The sequence below is a fragment of the Aedes albopictus genome, chromosome 1 (genome assembly GCF_035046485.1).
Source record: "Aedes albopictus strain Foshan chromosome 1, AalbF5, whole genome shotgun sequence".
NCBI classification, from domain to species: domain Eukaryota; kingdom Metazoa; phylum Arthropoda; class Insecta; order Diptera; family Culicidae; genus Aedes; species Aedes albopictus.
This window is the reverse complement of record NC_085136.1, coordinates 164,049,881-164,072,465: the sequence shown is the minus strand read 5'-3', so window position 1 is coordinate 164,072,465 and position 22,585 is coordinate 164,049,881. Positions and strand designations below refer to the sequence as shown.

General features: G+C 40.9%; 1 protein-coding gene and 1 long non-coding RNA gene across 3 annotated transcripts; both read right to left on the bottom strand.

Annotated features, from left to right (window-relative positions):
• Positions 1-4,368: 4,368 nt before the first annotated feature.
• On the bottom strand, positions 4,369-5,574 carry LOC115262124 (uncharacterized). 2 transcript variants are annotated; one of them, XR_003895127.2, is made up of 3 exons: positions 4,983-5,574; positions 4,849-4,920; positions 4,369-4,771 (listed from the first exon to the last, which is right to left on the bottom strand). It is a non-coding gene; the product is annotated as an uncharacterized LOC115262124 (long non-coding RNA). The 2 variants fall into 2 exon arrangements; XR_009996829.1 differs by having other exon boundaries at positions 4,369-4,920.
• An 8,110-nt stretch (positions 5,575-13,684) lies between these two features.
• Positions 13,685-21,112, bottom strand: LOC109412472 (uncharacterized). The gene is made up of 3 exons (XM_062856090.1): positions 20,872-21,112; positions 14,117-20,809; positions 13,685-14,054 (listed from the first exon to the last, which is right to left on the bottom strand). The coding sequence occupies exon 2, from the start codon at positions 20,414-20,416 to the stop codon at positions 14,399-14,401; it is 6,018 nt and encodes a 2,005-aa protein (XP_062712074.1). The 5' UTR covers positions 20,417-20,809; positions 20,872-21,112; the 3' UTR covers positions 13,685-14,054; positions 14,117-14,398.
• Between the last annotated feature and the right edge of the window lie 1,473 nt (positions 21,113-22,585).

Below are 22,585 nucleotides of genomic sequence, written 5' to 3'. Positions count from 1 at the left end.
TTAGAATTTTTCCTTGAGTCACCTAAAATTTAGAGTTTCACACAATAAATTTCAATATTTATTGAAGGCACATTTGAATAAAACTTTAACACACCCGGAATTACTTATACACCTGTTGCACGTTTTGGATATTGGTAAGAACAATCAACAGACTTCTCCATGGATTCCTCCAGTAATACCTTTATCTATTCAAACAGTGATTTTTCTAGGCTTCCTTTATGGATTCCTCCCGATATTTCTTTAATAAACTTCTCTCAGGATTCTCCAGGCAGTTCAGATGGGGTTGTACATACTAGAAATTTCAGCTCTTCCAGGAATTCCTTCAGAGATTTTATTCGGAGATTCTTCCATAAATTTCTCATGAAATTCTTCCAGAAACTTATATTGGCCTTCCTCCGGGAAATGTGGGTAGGATTCCAGCTAGTTCTCTTGGAACTCCTCCAATAATTCTCACTGTGATACCTTCAGGAATTCTACTAGGGAAGTTCTTTCGGAAATTCTTCCAGAAAATCATCCTGGGATTTTTCTAAAAAATCCTTCGGTGATTCTTCCAGAGATTTCTTCAAGGATTTAACCAGGACATCCTCCAGAGTTTATTCCAGAAATTCCGCAGGGGATTTCTCCAAGAACTTCTATTGGCGTTCCTCCATGAATTCCGGCAGGAATTCTTCAAGCAATTCCCATTATAACTCCTTTAGAAATACTTCTAGGGATTTCACCTGTCATATTTACATGCTGCAATACTTTCGGGAAATCTTCCTGAGATTCCTCAACAAAATTCCTCCTGCGATTGCATCAGGGATTCCTTCAGTACACTTCTACCGATTCTTTCAAGGAGAACTCCTCCGGGCACTTGGTAGAAGAACTTCTTTTAGGATACCCCCGGCACTCCTGATTCAAGGATTTCTCTAGAAATTACTTCTATGATACCTCCATGAATTCAAGAATTCCTCAAGATCCGCGCTCCCCAAACTCCCAAGATTCGCTTCCCAATTTTTAGAAGCGTTGCTCCAGTTATTCCAGCTGGGATTCTTCTAGCAATTCCTGCGGTTCTTCCAGCTATTCTTCCTTAACACATTCTAACTATGGTAGTTCCGAGATAATGCTACGGATGCTTCTAGAGCTTCCTCTTGGGTTTTTTATTGGAATCTTTCCAGGTAATCTTCCTGGAATTCTTGCAGAAATTTCTTTGGTTGTCCTACCAGGGATTTCTCCAAGGACTCATTCAGGAATTCCTATAGAAATTCCTCTTGGAGTTCCTGCAGAAACTTCCTTTGGCCTTCCTTCAAGAATACCTCAAACAACTCCTCCTAAGGTTCTTTCAGCAATTCCTTCAGAAATTCTTACTATGATTCGTCCAGATATTCTTCTTGTGATTCCTTTACGAATTTATCCTAGCATTATAGCTGGAATTCTTCTGAGAAATCTTCCTGATATTTGTTCAGAAATTCTTCGCGATTCCTCCACGACCTTCTCTAAAGATTCTTCCAGAATACCTCTACCGGTTCTTGCAGGGACTTCTCTTGGCATTCCAAGGATTTTTTCTTTCGATTCCGCCAGGCATTCCTGATTGGGTTTCTCTATAAATTCTTGTATAGTTTCCTCCAGCAATGCCTCCTAGGATTTCTGCTAAGATTTCTACAATGATACACCCCAGAATCCTTTTAACAATACCTCCTGTGATTTCTTCAGAAGCTCTCCGGTGATCCTCCAGGAATTTTTGTGGAAGATATTTTATCCAAGGATTCTCTCATAAATTTCTCATGGGAATTCTCCAGGAACTCCACTTGGTCTTCCTCCAGGAATTACAGCTGGATTTGTCAAGCAGTTCCTACTGTGGTTCTTCCAGCAATTCCTCCTAGGACTCCTCCAGATTTCTTATTGTAATATCTTCAGTAATTTTTCTAGGAATTATTCTAAGAATTTCTCCAGGGATTCCTTCAAAACTTACTGGGATTCTTCAAGGCAATCTTTCTAGGAGCATTGCAAAAGTACCTTCAGTGTACCTCCTGGAAATTCTAAAGGTTTTCCTGGAATTTCTCCAAATAGGGTGACGATGGGTATTCTCGGCAGGTTTGTTCTTTTCGTCATGGGGCGTTTTTGTCGGTCAAATTTCCTGAAACTTGGTCGTATAACTCAGCTTGATTGGGAAGGATTTAAGGCCAACTGTGAGTTCAACAGTTTTCGAAAAACCCCCCATGACGAAGAGAACAAAACTGCCGAAAATACACAATTTCCCCTATTTCTTATTGAATTATTTCAGGACATCCTCTTGACTTTCATCCAGGAACTCCTCCTGGGATTCCATAAGCGATTCCTGCTTATGTGTAGAATTAGCATAAGTTAAAATTCACAATAATAAAAATTAAAAAAAAAGATTCCTGCTGCTGCTGCTAATGTTTCAGGAATGCCCCTTGTAGGTCTCGTCAAGAAATTCTCACGGTGATACCTGCAGGAATCCCTCTAGGGATTTCTCCTGCCCTTCTAGCTAGAATTCTTCTAGGCAGTGTTCCTAGGATACTTCCAGAAATGCCTTTGATCCTTCAAGGGATTTTTCTAGAGACTCATCCAGGAATTATTCTAGAGTTTTTATTTGTGGATTACTATAGAAATTAATCACGGCATTACTCCTGGAACTTCTCTTGGGCTTCTTAAAGGAATTCCAGTAGAAATCTCTAGAGGAATCCCTAATTAAATTTCGGGAATAGTTGGCATTTCCAGAGAAATCCTAGAAGGTATTTCTAGAGAAATCTCTAGTGAAATATTATAATCCTATCATAATTAATTAGAAGGTACAGAATGTTGCAAATTGAGAGATGAATTTGCGAAAAAAATCGCGTTCTGGTGGGATTCGAACCTACGACTCCGTATTCGCTATACCGTAGTATGACCATTTCTTTGAGGATTCCTTCGACATGGTTATTTTCTTTTTTTTTTTTTTTGAAAATTTCTGCGGTAGTTTCATTAGAATTTCATCAGCAATTTGTTTGGATTTTTTTGCTTAATTTCAATGGCTATTCCTCTGAAATTATATCAACAATTTCTTTTTCAGTTATTTTGCGAATTTATTAGGCAATTTTGTTGTGATTATTTTTGAAATTATTTATGATTTAACTGTATTTTTATTTATTGCTTCCGAAAGTTGCTATATTGGAAAATCAAAAATTCTCAACTGGTCTTGGTCAAAGAAAATTCCATGAAATTCACGAAAAACTTACTGAAAAAATTCCCAAAGAAATTGTCGGAAAAAAAAATCCATCAAAATTGCATTAGAGCTTTCAAAGTAGTTGCCAAAAGAATTCATATAAGAACTACCAGAAAAAAAAATATTAAGACTTTTTAATGAAATTGGCCAAATACAATCTCAAAATAAATTGCCGAAATATTCTATATGTTACTAGCTGTACCCGGCAAACTTTGTCTTGCCTACTGCGTTTTTTGACGTTTCAAGTCCCTAGCCAAGCGCCCAAGTCCCCGTTCAAAATGTATGAAAACCCGATTTTCAAAAACTCTCAATTTTCCCATGTTTTAGGCCTCATAAACCTTCCTTGGGTGAAATCTAACAGAACAAAACTTAGACGACCCAAATTGGACCACCCGTTCGCAAGTTATGCGCGGTCCCACGTATTCCACTGCATTTTTATATATAGATAGATATAAATAAAAACAAAGAAATTAATTCCAAGAAATTCTCAAAGAATTTTCCAAAAGCATTAAAGGAATTTCTGAAGAAAATTTAAAAAGAATCCCAAAAGTAATTTCCGTAGAATCACCGTGACAGAATTTTTAAAGAACCGCCAGGGTTTTTTTTTTCAAATAAATTTCCGAAATCACTAAGAAATTTTCCGAATCAAATTCCAAAGGTAGTTCCCAAAAGTAATAATCGAAGTTGCCAAAATTTTCGAATGTTATTGCTGATGAAACTCCCGAATAAATGTTCAATGTAAGTAACATCGGAATATCCGAAGGTATTCCGGAATCATCTGCTGCAGGAATTCCTTACATAAAAACTGAAGAAATCTAGAAGAGTTTCTGTAACCTGGTAGCTCAGGGATACAGGGTTGGGAATCTACAGGGTCGTTAATCTGTCTCAACTTTCACTTTCTCACCTGCTGAGGGCACTCACCACGAACAGGACCACATGAAAAAGGAACATTCATTCACAAATATAACACGTATGAAATATTACATGGAAATCGAGCAAGCCTTACACTGAGAGAAATGCTCTCCCTATTTTCTAAAATCGCTAGTACGTCGAGGCCTGGTGGCTCCTTTCGAGCCCGACTAAAGTGGATGGTAACAAGTAGTGGAAGAAATAAATACCTAGGGCTATGCTCTGATAAAATTAGCTAACACTGACACACTTCATTTCTCATTACAACCTATTTATTCTGACGTCACACATTATCAGGGTTCTACTTGCGGTTTTTGACAGGAGATACGTTTCGATAGCGGACGTAGGTGTGCCGCTAGGGGTTAGGCGGTCCATGATTCGATGACTGCATGGCCGGCCGTTGTTTTAGCGATGGCGGACTGCATTACATCACATGGCAGGTCTCGGTAAGGCATACTGACAGCGGTCAGGGGGGGGGGTCTGTTGAAAGGATCAAGCCAACCTTCCGGTGGTTTCTCCTTCTCGCTGACGCTTCCGACGTAATCGTAGTTGCCGAAACGACCTACACTTCTCAGGTCTGGATCGAAGTCTCTTCGTTGCCCGCTCGTCCGTAGAGTAGCCTTGTAAATAAAAAGAAAAAGGTCCGCTTTGGTGGACCTAACCCCACTTATTAGAACCCCTGGTGACGTCACTCATCTGTCTTTTACAATGGAATTAACCGCCTCTAAATTTACCTTTTTCTAAGTTGATTTACAAATATAGCGTTGTTTTTTGTCTAGCTTATCGGATTTGTTCCGATTTTGTAACTATAATGAATTAAACTCTTGTTTAAAATTATTGACACCTTCTAACTCGTAAAATAACTAACCGTTTTAACATGCACAACTCGCATAAACTTCTACAAAATTAACACTTTTGCTTTTTTTTGGCTAACACAGGTACGGTTTCTCTGTCGGAACTAGCTATCTAAAAGAGGAAAAGCACTTAGTAATATCACTTTCACTACTATAGGTTTCGCTTTCAACCTTTTCTAATCGTTTCGCGCGCGCACTACTAGAACGTGCTAGGATCCGTGTTACAAAAGAGAGCGATGGCGGTCTTGGACCATCTTATATAGAAAATTTCTTTCATCAGTGATGCGAGCATAAGTCTCAAAATCGACATCTTTGGGGATTTTGACATTTATGCTCATAGCCATACCGCTTACCCTAGAACATACATAGTAGCGCAATCTGTGTGTGAACGTTTGCAAACAGGCTAAGGTAATATTTTGCCATTTGATTCAAACTGCTCGAAACGAGATGTACTTCACTCAAATGATCAGGAAAGTCGATTAATCTTCAAAAAGGTCGTATTGGTAGTGGAAAGCAGCGGGATTTTATCGATTTCATTAATGGGAACAGGGATCATTTAATATTTATTAATTTGTGGCGGAGCTACAAGCTTATTTTGGAACCGACGGTTACGTGTCTGAAGATTTTTTAATAAAATTATGATTTATGAAAGACTTTCCAAAGGAGTTTTCGAAGGATTTGGCGAAGGAATACTGAATAGCATAAATAATACAAATCCAAAAAATGGACGAAAATCCAAAAAAAGCAGAATGACTTGCCGAAGATATTTAAAAATAAATGTGTGGAAGTTCCCAGAGGCATAGTCGAATGGCTTCACTAAAAGAACTCCCTAAGGAATTGCCTGAAGAATAATTGGAGAATTTTTAAAAGCAAATATCAATAGAATTGCTGACATTAACAAAACAATGTATGAAATACTATTCAAAAAATCAGCTTTATACAGCATTCCATTCACCAGATATATTAATATATGTTAATTTCCAATCCAGTCGAAATGGTGGGGGCTGGCTCACCAACACTTCCGGTCCGCTTTAGTGCTTTATGCATCATTGTGGCCAGGTGTTGTTCTAGTTTTTCCAACTGTATTGTAAAGCATGAGCGGTGATCCTTGGCATTCTTGTGTAAATTGGGGTACTCGGAATGTTGATCGATCACCGATTATTGCTGGCAGATGCAGTGGAAAATTTGTCTTAATACGTATCAATCGTCTCTGACAAACGAGAAAAACTGACCTCACTGATTACCTGTCTCTGAGCCAAATTTGGTATAGAGTCTTCAGTCTCCGATTAATCGCTTCATGTTTGATGGAGGCTTTTAATCCAATGGGTTACATAGCCGCTATCCGAATGAAGAGAGTAATGTTCCGCGTAATATATCACAAATCAAAAGAGGTGCGGTATATTACGTGGAGCGGATATACTGAATTGGGTACCAGACCAAGTCCCTGCTGGTTGGCACGAAATAGGTGAGCCATAGACAATAGAATCGTCAATATCGTAGGGCATAGTATGTGACTATTGTCGAAAAACCAAAAAAACTTTTAATGCCCAACCAAATTATTAGCAATATCAATTTGCTTCAAACGCGTTCCAGTGATAGGGTTAAGATTAGGATCAATTGTTACAATACAATTTCACGTTTCAATATGTGTTTAGTAGTTTTAGAGGTAACAGCCTAATAAGAAATTTTCTGTAGGTTCATAACTTGCACTCAACGAGTTGAATGTTATATTGCCTCACAACTGTAAGCAACATTATTACTCATTAATAAAAGGTTGTATCATCAATATGGACATAGACTTGCTGAACGAAACATTTGACCAATTAACATCTTTCAGGTATAAAATAGGTAGTAGGACAAAACTTTTATTTTTAAAGGTAGTTATCTATGTTCATGATAGAAGAGTAGCGTAAAGTGATACCACCCGTTTCAGATCCAGAAACGTTTCACACTGAAAGAAGGTTGGAATGACAGTGTGGACAGAAGATCCGAACTGCTAGGTGTAAGAAGAAGTATGTTTATCTCCCCTCCCCTTCCCCAACACTCTGTAGAATTTTGATACAACTTCACGTAACTGTTTACTCCCTAGCCAAGATCACAGGGTTTGATGGTATTTAAGTGAAGGAAGTTAATTATAATTCTTGTAATGAAAATATCACCTTTAACACTTTAATGCGCCTCCAGCGGTTCATTGCGAACCGGCTGCTATAGATGGAGTATAGCTGATTTATCAGAAATGCTTGATAAACTGGAGGAACCTGCTAGGGCTTAGTAGTTTCTATACTCAGAAAACAGGTCCAGTCGGTTGAGTCGGGAAGGGTTGCGAGAGTCGTTGTGAATCATAATGAAAACATTTGTGCTTTGTGACGAATCTTGGGATCTTTCTGGAGTCAACAGACTTGAAATTGTTGTCTGGGCTTTCCACTATTTGGTTAATTTTAACAATCAATATGCAACAAATAGTAGTATCTCGTGTATTCAAATTGCTCATTCACAGTGCTGACATTGTATTTACTTGTGATTAATAATAATTTTAATTTTCAATATCAGTATTTTCATATGTGATAGTTGTTTTCTGAGTAATCCCTAATATGTTTTGAATGTCTAATGTTTTCTAATGTTTTCTTGCCATATTAATTTAAAATAACTAAGAAGCCGAAACCAATAGTGTGAAAGTGCAGCATTTAATAGTGCTTGCTTATAAATTCGAAGCCAACGGGTGATCAAGACTCAAGACTTAAGACGCATACTTGACGAAATCGACAAAAACTGACTACTTCGTCCTATATATATATATATATATATATATATATATATATATATATATATATATATATATATATATATATATATATATATATATATATATATATATATATATATATATATATATATATATATGTTTATACTAATATAAGTGGGCCGCGGAGCTGTGCGGCCCAGTATTTCCTTTTATTTTTTAATTCCAGAAAACGCCACAGTTCTGAAGAAAACTTATCCTGGTACACCCACGAAGTTCCCAAACACAAACGGAAATTGTCCGGAGCAATCAAGATAAGTAAAAACTTTTATAAACAGGCACGCAACTCTTTCTACTACTAGGCAAATAGAATATTTATGTGTTTGCTTATTCATCACATTCGTGGCTGTGCGGAACATTTTATAATATAGGTACCGTACTTAACATTTCTTCAATTCACCTTTAAATAACTGATCTTTAAATTTTGTATAAAAACTTGCATCTCAATTATTTTCATCATATTAGTTTTCTTTTATTTCAGAATTTTTAAAGCATTATGGTAGAAAGAGTTGGTGTCATGATTCATGCAAAACTTGAAACTGAAAACTCCTTATTTCCCCCTATGGGTTATAGGGAGGAGCGGGACATTCGAGCCTACTCATCAGTGGAAAGGCCTTGCTATGCTAATCGGTTTAGCATAGGGCAGATACAAGTCTACTGGTAGACGTATCGCCCAGCGATTCAACGCAGATTGGCCACGGCCCGGGGGTGCGTTGATTATAACAGAATAACAGAATAACAGAATTACCAATCCAGTCGAAATCGGAATTTGGTGCGAACATCAGGATCCCGATGAGAAAAATCGAAGTCTCGCACCAAATTCCGGGTTTCAACTGGATTGATAATGTGTTAGTGAAGCTTCAGAACGGAACTCAGGATAATCGAGTGCGAATTTTGTTGATTTGAGAATCATACTCACAATTTTTCTGTAAAAGTATTTTCTTCTCCACGTGGTAATATTCAACTAATTAAAAAAAAAACGCATTTAAGCCATTAATTTTGTGGCCAAACCAAACATGATTTTGAAATTTTAAGTATTTTTATTTCTTAAAATTGTTCTTGAAAGCTATTTTTATAAGGGTTGTTATCATGCAATAAAACAAAGAGGATGTCACAATAGTTACACGCAAATTTGTGGATATTTTATAGTTTCCGAGATTAACACGTCTAATAATTGCTTCGAAAATGTATCCTAATGGACAGCGTTTGCTGAATTCAGCTCCTCGATTTGAGTTCGACAAGCGATAATTATCTTCGACCTGGAGTTGGCCGAAGCAAGTGCTTTAATAGCAGCCTGGCTATCTGAACAGAAGTATATTACTTTGCCCATTACGTGCTGCTGAAGTGCTGATTTCACTCCACACATAAGAGCAAAGATTTCGGCCTGAAAAACGGTGCAATGTCTACCAAGTGAATAAGACTGATACAGCCTTAGCTCACGAGAATAAACACCAGCACCTGCTCGACCTTCGAGAAGGGAGCCGTCAGTGTAACATACGATGCCGTCTGAAATACTTCTTTCCAGATAACCAGATGTCCACTCTTCCCGGGAAGGGAATTTCGTGGAAAATGCCCTATATGGAAAATTACAAGCAATTGTAAGATCACTTGGAGCAAGGACAATTTTGTCCCAATTCACCAAAAGTGGAAACAACGAGGTGTGTGTTGAACTGCGGTTCACAGGAGTTTCCTCTAGTAGACCGAGTACCCGTAACCGGTAAGTGCAAGAAAGGGCTTCTTGTTTGAGATGAATGTGTAGTGGGGCAACGTCAAAGAGAACTTCTAGCGCTGCCGTAGGAGTTGAAGAGAACGCTCCAGACATCGCCATTAAGCACATCCTTTGGAGATGGCCTAATTTTGATTGGACCGTTCTCACTTTACCCTTTTGCCACCACACAAGACATCCATAAGCCAATATTGGCCGAACCACAGTTGTGTAAATCCATTTGATATACTTGGGTTTTAGACCCCAAGTTGTACCAAAAGTCCGCCGGCATTGCCCGAAGGCCATACAAACTTTCTTGATTCTGAACTCAATGTGAGGTGTCCAGGAAAGCTTGGAATCAAGAATGACTCCAACGTACTTTACCTGTTCAGTCACATCGATTTCAGAATCAAAGAGACGCAAAGGTCGAACGCCATTACGGTTTCGCCTTTCCGTGAAAAGAACAATAGATGTTTTACTCGGATTAACCGAAAGGCCATATTGGCGACACCAACCCTCAACTACCTGAAGGGCGTTTTGCATCAGGTCGAAAAGGGTGCTGATGCACATACCAACTAACAATGTTAGGTAGTCGTCTGCAAAACCATAAGTAGGAAAACCGCTATTATTGAGTTGCCTCAATAGCGTATCTGCTACGAGATTCCACAAAAGCGGTGATAAGACTCCCCCTTGGGGACATCCACAAACACTCAATTTCCTAATCCCTGCTAGACGCAATGTCGAGAAGAGATATCGGTTTTTGAGCATTTGGTGAATCCAATTGGAAATCATTGGAGATATACCATGACACCGTGCGGCTTCCAATATGGCATCGAAAGGCACGTTGTCAAAGGCACCCTCGATATCTAAAAAAACACCCAAACAAGATTGCTTTTGAGCGAATGCTTTCTCGATATCGTAAACAACCTTGTGTAAAAGAGTCACAGTGGACTTACCAGATTGGTAGGCATGTTGGTTCACATGAAGAGGCACGTTGGCCAGATGAACATCACGGATGTGATGGTCCACAATGCGTTCTAAGCATTTTAGAAGAAAAGAGGTCAAACTGATAGGTCTGAAACTCTTTGCTTCTTCATACGACGCACGACCCACTTTCGGAATAAACTTTACAGTAATATCCCTCCAGGATTTGGGAATATACCCTGTAGCAAAACTGCAAACAAGTAGTTTTTTCAAAACATGTTTGAAATAATCAAATCCCTTCTGAAGCAAAATAGGATAAATCCCATCTGTCCCAGGAGATTTGAAAGGAGCAAAGCTATTAAGAGCCCACTCAATCGATTCTATAGTTACAATACTCCGAGCCGAAGCTAAAGAATCATAACTACAAGAAAAGACATCAGGATCATCCGAAGATGTAATATCTACACATCCAGGGAAGTGTGTGCTGAATAAGCATTCCAGAACTTCCTCATCAGAGGAAGTCAGATCGCCATTTGGCAAACGAAGTTCGTTCACCCGGAAATCCTTAGATTTCGCAAGGATTTTGTGTAACCGACTGACTTCACTCAAGCTGGAAACATTTGTACAAAGGTTTTTCCAGCCGGATCGTTCAGCAGACCGGAGAGCTTTCCTGTAGGCCATGCGAGCCGACCTGAAAGCCTCCGAACCAGCCGAACATCGTCTGTTCCAACTCTTTCTACATTGTTTCCTGAGTTTCGCCAAATCAGAGTTCCACCAAGGGGTTCCTCTTGTGATCTTCACAGACCGTAGAGGGCATGCTTCTTCAAAAGCTTCCATGATGAAGGTCGTTGTAGTATCAACGGCATCATCTAAATCACTTGGAGTGTCAATGGATGGTGAATATCCATGAAATTTGGCAGCAACCAAATCAGTATAAAGATCCCAGTTTGTTGACCGAGGATTCCTGAAACGCAATGTTTGCGAAGTAACATTTAAATGTTCAAAAAAGATGTAGCGATGGTCAGATAAAGATTCTTCATCTGACACATGCCAATTGGTCAGCTCGTGAGCAAAGCGTTATATCTAACACTTCCTCTCTAGCAGATACCATGAAGGTTGGGCGGTTGCCTATGTTAAGTAATGCAAGATCTGTACTACTTAAGTACTCCATCAAACTGGAGCCTCTCAAGTTAATGTCTGAGCTGCCCCAGATGATATGCCCCAGAAAATGCTAGTAAAATCATATTTGAAAAGTTTTATCAAACTGCTCAACACATCATTAGCACTTTTCCTCCCGAAATTAAAGTACACATTTATGGGGACTTTAATCAACGTGATATTGATTTCTTCCCAGATATTGACAATGAGAGTATCCTGCTTCCAATTGTTGGTGAAAACGAAGCTTTGCAATTCATATGTGATACATCAGCAAGCTTGGGTCTAAATTATATTAACCATGTGAAAAACCAGAATAATTGTTATTTGGATCTTTTAATGACGAACACTGATGAAGACTTTTGCGTAGTAGAATCACTCACACCTTTATGGAAAAATGAATCTCATCATACCGCAATTGAATATTCTTTATTCATCCATGAACACAACAGACCCGAAAATTGTGATTTTGAAGAGGTTCATGATTATCAATCAGCTAATTACGAAAATATAAGTAGAAAAATGAGTCAAGTAGACTGGCAGCATATTTTGAGGAATGAAGAAAATGTTGAAACTGCCGTTGACACTTTTTACAAAATACTTTTTGAAATAATACACGATGAAATACCTTTAATAAAAAGAAGACGGCACCGTAGCTCAAAACATCCCATCTGGTTTACCAATGAAATTAAAAATCTAAAGAATCGTAAGCAAAAAGCCCATAAAGCGTACAAAAATCATAAAAGTAATGAATATTTGACTAACTATTTGAATATTTGTGATCAATTAAACCTCGCCATCGATATCGCATCTGAGGATTACAATGCAAAAACTGAACGAGAAATAAAGTCATGCCCAAAAAACTTTTTTAATTATGTAAAAACAAAATTGAAATCAGACAACTTTCCAATGGAAATGCATCTTGATGAAAAATCTGGCGACAACTCCGAAATAATTTGCAATCTCTTTGCTACTTTTTTTCAAGATGTTTACACCACTTTTTCGGAGGAGGACCGGGACCGTGAATATTTTTCATTTCTTCCGGAATTTTCAAAAGATATACAAATGACCCAAATTAAAGTACATGACATTATGGATACACTTAAAAGTCTAGATGTTTCTAAAAGTGCAGGTACTGACGGGATTCCACCTGTCTTTTTAAAATCTCTATCAGCGGAACTAACCATCCCGTTATTTTGGCTTTTCAATATGTCGCTGCAATCTGGTGTATTTCCGAAAACATGGAAAAGCTCTTTCTTAGTACCTATTTTTAAAAGCGGTAAGAAATCTGACATACGTAATTATCGTGGAATAGCTATTATCTCTTGCATTCCCAAAGTTTTCGAAGCAATAGTTAATAAAACTTTATTTCATATGGTGAAGAACAGAATAACTAATAATCAACATGGGTTTTTCAAAGGACGCTCAACATGTACAAACTTACTCGAATTCGTAAATTATTCTTTAACTGCAATGGAAAACGGTAATCGCGTAGAAGCCCTCTACACAGACTTCAGTAAAGCATTTGACCGCATTGATATACCAATGTTACTGTTCAAATTAGAAAAAATTGGATTCGAACGAAGTCTTCTAAAATGGGTAGAGTCATATCTAACTAGCAGACAACAAATTGTTAAATTCAAAGGGGCAAAATCAAAACCAATTCAAGTTACATCAGGAGTTCCTCAAGGATCTCATTTAGGCCCTTTACTGTTCATTTTGTACGTTAACGACATTTGCTTTATCCTTAAACATGTAAAAGTCCTCATATATGCCGATGACATGAAACTCTACTTAGAAATATTAAACGATGAAGATGTGAACATTTTCCAAAATGAAATAAATATATTCTATGATTGGTGCATCAAGAGTCTACTACAACTAAATGTAAAAAAATGCAACTCTATAGAGTTAAGCAGAAAACGTAGTACATCCAATAGGACAATTTTTCTAGGAAATCAATCTGTGGAAAGATGTACAAGAATAAGAGATTTGGGAGTGTTTTTAGATTCCAAACTAACATTCATAGACCACTATAATACAATTATCAATAGAGCAAACAACATGTTGGGTTTTATTAAACGGTTTAGTTATAATTTTTATGATCCATATACTATAAAAACGTTATATACCGCCTGTTGGCCGCGCCAACTGGAGGGATCGTCTTCCGAAAAAATGAACCAACGCACACTTTTGGCTGGTTAAAATTTCCTTTAATATAAAGTTTTGTTATTACGAGATTGACATTTCAATTCATTTTGCTTACGTTTAGTGCCTCTCAAATCTCTTCTACCTCAATTGTCTGGATCAGGTCTCCTCCGTACTTAAGTTTAGCTGCATGAAACATTAGATTTATAACGTTTAGGATATATTTTGATCCATTCACTTATGTGTTCTTACCTTGATAAGTTAGATATTAAGTTGTAGGATAAACAATTTTTAGAATAACAAATTGATTACTAGTCACTTGTTGACTAAGAATTTAACGCAGGTAATAGCTATCTGGGTAAGAAAATAATAAATTTCTCGATTTCATTTGCTAAATAAGTTAGTAAATACTTCACTTTTAACTAGATTAAGAACATTTCACGGAATTCAATTATAGGCACGAATTATTCTCAAATAGTTTTCTGATTTTTCACTGCATATTCCACACATCATCATGAATCAGCATTTTTCTCAACTCCTTTGCTGTCATATCCAGTGATCACGTCAATCGTCCTATCGGACAATAGAATGTCAATTGTACCGACGGTCGACGAACCAAGGTCGACGATGTAAGGTGCGTATCGCCCGAGGGGCGTCACACTCCCCCCCGGTACACGGACCTGGCCTTCCGGTTCCGTTTACTCCATCTCGCGCCGAACATCTAACACCGCCAGCTTCACGGTTGGTCTCTCATATATTCCATGCAATGTTTGCACAGTGGCCTTACGAGTTTGTCTTCCACTGCTGGTTACTCCAATGACTCGTCCCTTAGGCCAACAGCTTCTCGGGTGCTCTGGATCCACAATGACTACAACGTCACCCACTTGGAGAGGTTTCGCCTGCTCGTGCCATTTTGTACGACGTGTTATGTCGGGTAGGTAGTCCCTAACCCATCGCTTCCAAAAGAGATTCGCCAACCATTGGGAGGTCGGATGACCTCGCCGTAGTGCCGCAGTATCCGCATCAATCAGGGACAACGGTTTGGAACCGTCGGATGAACCCAACAGGAAGTGGTTGGGGGTTAACGCTGGTGCCGCTTCGTCATCAATGGGCACGTGAGTCAGAGGGCGTGCATTCAGCACACCTTCTATTTCCGTCAACGCATTGCGTAGCTCCTCATCAGTTGGCCGACGCGCATGTAGAACTTCCACCAGGTTTCGCTTGACCGATTGGATGAGCCTCTCCCAACTGCCGCCCATGTGGGGTGCCGCCGGTGGGTTGAACTGCCAAGCAGTAGATGAGGTGACAAACTCACGCATCACCTGGTTCTGGTTGACCGCTTCCATGGCTTCCTGAAGCTCCCGGTTTGCGCCCACAAAATTGGTACCCCTGTCGCTGTAAAAGCTGACCGGTGTACCTCTACGTGCCGTGAAATTCCTCAATGCCATTATGCAGGAACTAGTTGTCAGAGAGTGCGCTACCTCAATATGAACGGCCCTTACCGTTAAACAAGTCAGTAGAACCCCCCATCTTTTCTCGACCCTTCGACCTACCGTTACCTCAATTGGGCCAAAATAATCCACCCCTACGTGTGCGAATGGCCTTGTGTACGCAGACAGTCGGGCCGCAGGAAGATCTGCCATTTCCGGCGGTTGAGGAAGAACGTCACGGTTTTTGCACCACTGGCAGTTTCTACGTATCGCAGCAAGGGCTTGTCTCAGGCGGAAGATGCTGTACTTCTGGCGGACTTCGTTGACTACTATTTCGTAGTTGCGGTGCAAAAACTTTTCGTGGTAATGGACTAATATTAATGATGTTACTGGATGCTTTGGAGGTAGAATAACAGGATTCTTGGCGTCACTGTGCAAATACGCGCACACAGTGGTTCTCCCTTTCATCCTCATTACACCGGATTCGTCAACGAACGGGCTCAACTTGTAAAGTGGACTCGTCTTTGGAATACGTTTGATAGTGGATTCTTTCGTCTCCAGCGCTGCGACTTCGTCCTGGTACACATCTCGTTGCGCTTGCCGGTAATGGTGTTCTTCCGCTTCCCGAAGTTCTTCGCTTGATAACGGTCCAGTTCTGAGTGGATGCTGACTACGACGACGTTGAAGGTTCAAGCAGAATCGAAGGACGTATCCAGTTACCGCTAGCAATCGCCGCCAACTCGAAAATCTTCCCACATCTATCGCAGGTTCGGGAACTTTGAAGTGAAGCAACACGCTGGGTCGCATTTCTTCCTCAGTGGAAAGCAACTTTTGTGGAAGTGTTGGCCAGTCTTCTTCCGCTTGCATCAAGAATTCTGGTCCTTTGAACCACCTGCTACTCGCTGACAAGTCGAGTCGATCTCGCCATCTTGTTCCATCATCAGCAACGTTAGAACGAGTCGGAACCCATCTCCACTCGCGGACGTCTGTCGATTCTTGTATTTCGCTTACCCTTGACCCGACGAAAGCACTGTAACGTTTATGATCGGCTTTTAACCAACACAGAACGTTTCGGGAGTCAGTCCAGTAGGTACACTTGGAGATGTTCACCGTCAGATTTCCTATAACGTTCTTCGCCAATCTACACCCGTAGACTGCAGCCTGTAGTTCTAACCGTGGAATGGAGGTGTACTTCAGGGGTGCTACGCGAGTCTTTGCAGCAATCAGCGAACATTCCACTTGATTCCCTTCTACGAGTCGCAAGAACACTGCCGCTGCCATTGCACTTTCGCTTGCGTCAACGAATACGTGAACTTCGATGAAAGCTGCGTCCAGGGATGAAACAACTTGCCGGTAACACCTAGGAATCCGTAATTTCTCTACCTCGGGTAGCAATTGAAGCCAGTCACGCCACTTCTCGAGCAGGTTGTCGGGAATTCGTTCGTCCCAGTCAACACTAGCACGCCAAACTTCCTGTAGCAAGATTTTCAGCAACACTAGAAAGTGGTCGATGAGACCTAGAGGGTCGTATATGGTCATCAGCGTCCGAAGGATCTCCCGTTTAGTAGGGCAACGACTTCCATCAAGCAGCGCCGAATCAAATCTGGTCCAGCATATTTTGTATTTGAACACGTCGTCTTTCGTATGCCACCACATTCCGAGGATTTTTTGACTCGCCACCTCCGCAGATATGTTCAGGTCCTTTTCCGTTGACTCTTCTCCATTCATAGTGGAAAGCACCAACGGAGAATTGGAAACCCAATTGCGGATTTCAAATCCACCCTCCATGTGAATGAAACGCACCGACTCCGCCAGTTCAACTGCTTCTTGCTCCGTTTCAACGCTGAAAACCATGTCATCCACGTAGTGTCGTTTTTTGATGACCGCTACCGCTGTTGGATATTCTTCTTCGAATCTTTCGGCGTTCTTGTTCTTCACAAACTGGGCTGTGGCAGGAGAACAGCTCGCCCCGAATGTCATTACCTGCATGACGTAGATGCTTGGATCACCGTGTTCGTCGCGGTCACGCCAAAGAAAACGCTGACATTGCTGGTCCTCAGGATTGATGTCGACCTGATGGAACATCTCACGGATGTCGGCACAAACGCCTATTCGATGCTCACGGAATTGGTACAGGATGCCCACAAGAGACGCTAACTGGTCTGGGCCAGTGAGGAGCACCGAATTCAGTGATATCCCGTATGCTTCGGCGGCAGCGTCCCACACAATCCGGACCTTGCCTGGCTTATTCGGATTGTACACCGGAAAAATGGGCAAGTACCATACCCGCTCGTATTTTGTTGACAGCTCCTCCGACGTTAGCTTGCGGATGTAGTTTTTCGATCTGTATTCCGCAATCTTTTCATGCAGGATGCTCGCTAACTCCGTGTCCTTCTCCATGCGTTTTTCCAAGCATCTCCAACGACGAACTGCAACTGCTTTGTTGTCCGGCAGACGGATTTTGTCGGACCGCCATAACAGGCCGGCTTCGTAACGTTCTCCGTTGAAGTGAGTGCGAGATTCCAGAAGAGCCATGGCGCGTTCATCGTCTTTAGAAAGCCGTCCAGCGTGACTCGGTTGAACTACCAAACTATCCATGGAGAAGTAATCTTTCACCATCTGATTCAGATGCGTCAGGCCTGGTTCGTTGCAGGAGCAGATGTGGTACGTATGACTGGCTGTACTCGAAGAGTCTTGCGATGCCCAGCCACCGTATACAGTCCAGCCAAGATTGGTTTTGACGGCGATTGGCTCACCCATCTTGCCTTCACGACTCCTTCGCACCAGCATTAGGTTGGCATGCTTCAATCCAATCAGTATTCGTGGACGAACGTTACAATACGAGTCCACGGGCAGACCACGCAGGTAGCCGTGCCGCTCCGAGAGTTGGTCCATATCTAGTGACTGGTACGGCAGTTGCAGCTCTTCGACAGTCCTCACGTCCTGCAATAACGTCCGCTTTCCATCCTTTCCGCATATTTCGACGTTGATACTCTGTGAGTCAGATTCGTAGCGATGGGTACCTCCCGTCCATTTCAGGCAGAGGGGAAGAACCGTTCCAAAGAGCTTCAGGTCCTCCGCAAGCTGCTGATCGATGAGAGTTAACTCCGATCCGTCGTCTAAGAAGGCGTGACAGCTGACTTGTACTCCATCGCCAAACAGAGTCACCGGCAAATAGCGAAACGAACCTGGACCCGTATCCGATCGATGCGTGTTGACATTGCGTTCTTCATTCTGCTTTGGAGATCCGCCTACGTTGGACGTGTCTTTGCTAATTGTAGCGGGTGCAGCGAAATCCTTGTGAAGCAATACATGATGCTTGAAGGTGCAACCGTTCTTCCCACATTCTCCAGAATTACAGCCACCTTTGTGCTGCCGAAGACACTTGCGGCAGAAATTGAAACCACGAACAGTTGCCCATTTCGACTCATAAGACAACTCCAAGAACCTCTTGCATTTCGCCAGACATTTGCAATCACCTTTGCAGGCCGGACAGGGTTTGTTATCTCCGCTTCCTACGATTGCTGACTGCTGCGTTGTCCGAGCTGGCTGACTTCTTTCCTTGACTGGAACTTCTGCGTGAGTGTTAACGTATTTCTCCTTACGAACTGCTCTGAACTCCTGCGTCTTGCTTCCACGGTACTGCGGCTCGAAAACCACGTTCACGTCCTCTGCTAGGTTGTATATCCACCGGCTAAACGTGGACAGCTTCACTTTCCGCAACTTCCTCTTGTATCGGGCCCAGTCCAGTCTAATTTGCGGTGGCAACTTCTTCTCGAATTCCTTCAGCAACGTCGTATCACACATGTACTGCTTCTCTCCGCAAGCTTCTATCGTAGCACAGAGGTTTTGAACTTCCAGCGCAAAGTCGACCAGCTTGTCCATCGCGTCCGGCTTGATGATCGGCATTGCTATTATTTTCTCCTTTAAGTAGTCGATAATCGTCTCCGGTCTGCCAAACCGCAGCTTCAACGCACTGATCGCTCTTCCCACGGTTTCAGGCCGCATCAAAAAACTTCGGACAGCGTTGAACGCATCTCCCTTCAAACAGTTCCTGAGGCGAATCATGTTTTCGGCGTCCGTGTATCCACACATGGCTGAAGTATCTTCGTATGTTGACACAAACATCGGCCATTCCTCCGGATTACCGCTAAACTTCGGCAGTTCGCGAGGAACAACTTGACGGGCTGCTAGTTCATCCTTCGAAAGCTTCCTGTCGCTCCGCAATGATTGTTGTCGCTCCGTTCCAGATCGGTTGCTACTTCCACCTTTCGGGACCTTCCTGGTCGAGGTCATTTTAGGCCTGAGATGCCTTCGCCCTACGAGCTCTCCGACGGATTGCGCTCCATCTGCTCTACCATCTCGATCCGCTCCGCTGTCCGTCGACGTCTCTTCGTCACTATCTGATTCGCTACCAGACGCTGAAATTTCGCTCGAAACCTCGGTTTCCACGCAGTCTTCAGAATCATAATCTCTGGCTTCCTTGTACGACTGCTTGTCCTTTTCACGGATCTCGCTGTGACGCTTCAACCAGTGCTCAACTTTATTGACGACATTCGGCTGATCAACAGCGGATTCGCCACTACCTTCCAGATCAGCCATCTCCTTCAGGACCTCGAACTTCTTCTTCGCCAATTCTCGCTTCCGTTGCATTTCTTCTCGCATCAACTCCTCCTCAGCTTTGATCTGCTGCAGTTCCACGTCCAAACGAGCTTTTGCCGACTTTCGTGATGCTGCTGAAACTACGGAACCGGCCCGGCTCGCTTTCAAGCTTGGAGCTGGCCCTCCGACTGCACCGGCTAGCTCATCGGCCTCTTTCGTCTGCTCGTTCACTCCATCTATCTGCCCCTCCTTCCGATTCGCCTTCTTTGTACCTTTTGCAGCTGCAGCTCGCGTCGTCATCTTCCGTGGAATCGCACCTTTGGCTGCCTTCGCGGTATCGCATTTCAAGCAGGTCCAATTGTAGCCCTTGATATCCTCGGAAACACCCACGCACGAGAAATGATGCCACACGTCACATGTATTGCATTGCACCATACGCTCATTGACCGGGTTTTCGCATAACGCACAACTCTTTTCAGCCGAAATGGTGGCTTGAGGGTCTGATTTAGGGGGATTTAGAGGTTTAGAGGTCGAACTGGCGACGATGTCGCTTTTTGAGGCTTTGTTCTGGGTCTGTTTAGACGGGTCTTTGGGGGGTTCTTTATTTACTGACCTTATACTAGGAGGAGACTTCTGCTGCTTACCTTTGGTCTTCTTTGCAGCATCCATACCTGGATCCGACATCGTTCCGGGGTAAACGAAATTTTAATTTGTTGGCCGCGCCAACTGGAGGGATCGTCTTCCGAAAAAATGAACCAACGCACACTTTTGGCTGGTTAAAATTTCCTTTAATATAAAGTTTTGTTATTACGAGATTGACATTTCAATTCATTTTGCTTACGTTTAGTGCCTCTCAAATCTCTTCTACCTCAATTGTCTGGATCAGGTCTCCTCCGTACTTAAGTTTAGCTGCATGAAACATTAGATTTATAACGTTTAGGATATATTTTGATCCATTCACTTATGTGTTCTTACCTTGATAAGTTAGATATTAAGTTGTAGGATAAACAATTTTTAGAATAACAAATTGATTACTAGTCACTTGTTGACTAAGAATTTAACGCAGGTAATAGCTATCTGGGTAAGAAAATAATAAATTTCTCGATTTCATTTGCTAAATAAGTTAGTAAATACTTCACTTTTAACTAGATTAAGAACATTTCACGGAATTCAATTATAGGCACGAATTATTCTCAAATAGTTTTCTGATTTTTCACTGCATATTCCACACATCATCATGAATCAGCATTTTTCTCAACTCCTTTGCTGTCATATCCAGTGATCACGTCAATCGTCCTATCGGACAATAGAATGTCAATTGTACCGACGGTCGACGAACCAAGGTCGACGATGTAAGGTGCGTATCGCCCGAGGGGCGTCACACCGCCTATCCCGAGCAGAGGAGAATACCTAGTTAATAACTACGAAATCACATAACCTGTTCTTATATCTTGTTTTGTTATTATTAAATTATCAAGGCATAGCTTTTCCATAACAAATTTTGTTGGACAATCTCATTTTGTTATAATCAAGCTATTGATATACATTAACTAAATTACATTTAAATAACATGTTTTGTTGTACTATTGATCAACTTATCAGCAATAATACAACAGCAACAAATTTTTAAATCACAGCAACAATTCGACGATTATGACCTGTCCCTTTGTGTTGTTCCATTTTTGTATTCAGGTTAGAAGGAAATTTCTGAACGACTCCTTTTAAGAATTCCTTAAATAATTTTCGGATAAGCACTTGGAAGACCTGGAGGAACCTTTCGATAAATCCTTGGAGAAGTCTTCAAGAGAACTCCTAGCGCAATTTTTTTTAGAAATTCCGAAGGTAATTTTTCTGAGTAATGTTTAGAATTCTTGGCAAAATCTTTTGGAAAACACCTGGAGAAACATTTGGAAAAACTCCTGATGAAATCCTCAAAGAAATTTTCAGAGAAATTTTAAGATTCAGGATTAATGATCACAGGAAATTCTGAAGAAATCCTTGAAGGGATTCTATGCAGGATTCTGAAGTAATTTCTAGAGGAGTCTTTGAAAATCCATGAAAGATTCTGTCGAAGAGCTCTCGGAGAAATTTCTGGAATATTTTTGAAGTAATTTACGGAAAAGTTAAGATCAAATCTTTGGAAGAATTTTATGACAAAGTCACTTGACAAACACAAAGGAGTTTTTGGCGGAATCCTTAGAGAAATAAATAGAGGAATTTTAGAAAAAAATATTGCAAACATTTCTAGTGAAAGTCCTGTAGGAATCATCAGAGGAAGTTCAGGAGAAATAATAGCAAAATTGTTGGCGTAATCCTTGTAGAATCCAGGAGGAATATTCGACGTAATTCAAGAATCCAGGGAAAATCGGAGGAATTAAAACAAAATTTCCAGAAAAGTTGTAATAATCTGTACAATAAGGACTGTATCGGAAATTAACTATAAACGTTCACAATTGCCTAAAAAAAAATCTGTTCGAAATAAACATAACTTTATTTTTGGAGATACTATATAAATCTCTTAAATAAAGAATGGCAGTTCTAATTTTCAAAAATTAATCATTTAACTTGGACTTTTATCTCAAAGATTGCACAAATGTTTTTAAAATTTTGGACACCTCCTAAAAATTTAAAATTGCGAAAACTGTGGGAAAATATTCAACTTTTTCTCTTATTTTTGCGGAAATATATTCTTTTCCAGAGTGCTCATGATATAGGAAAATTATTTTTATCAAGAAAAATTCGCTCCGCAGATTAGGGCAATTCTTAAAAATGAAAAAAGGCCATTTTTCGAGGAACTCTTTTTTTTATGCGTCTTCAAAGAACGATTACGCAGATAATAAATACAAAAAGTTG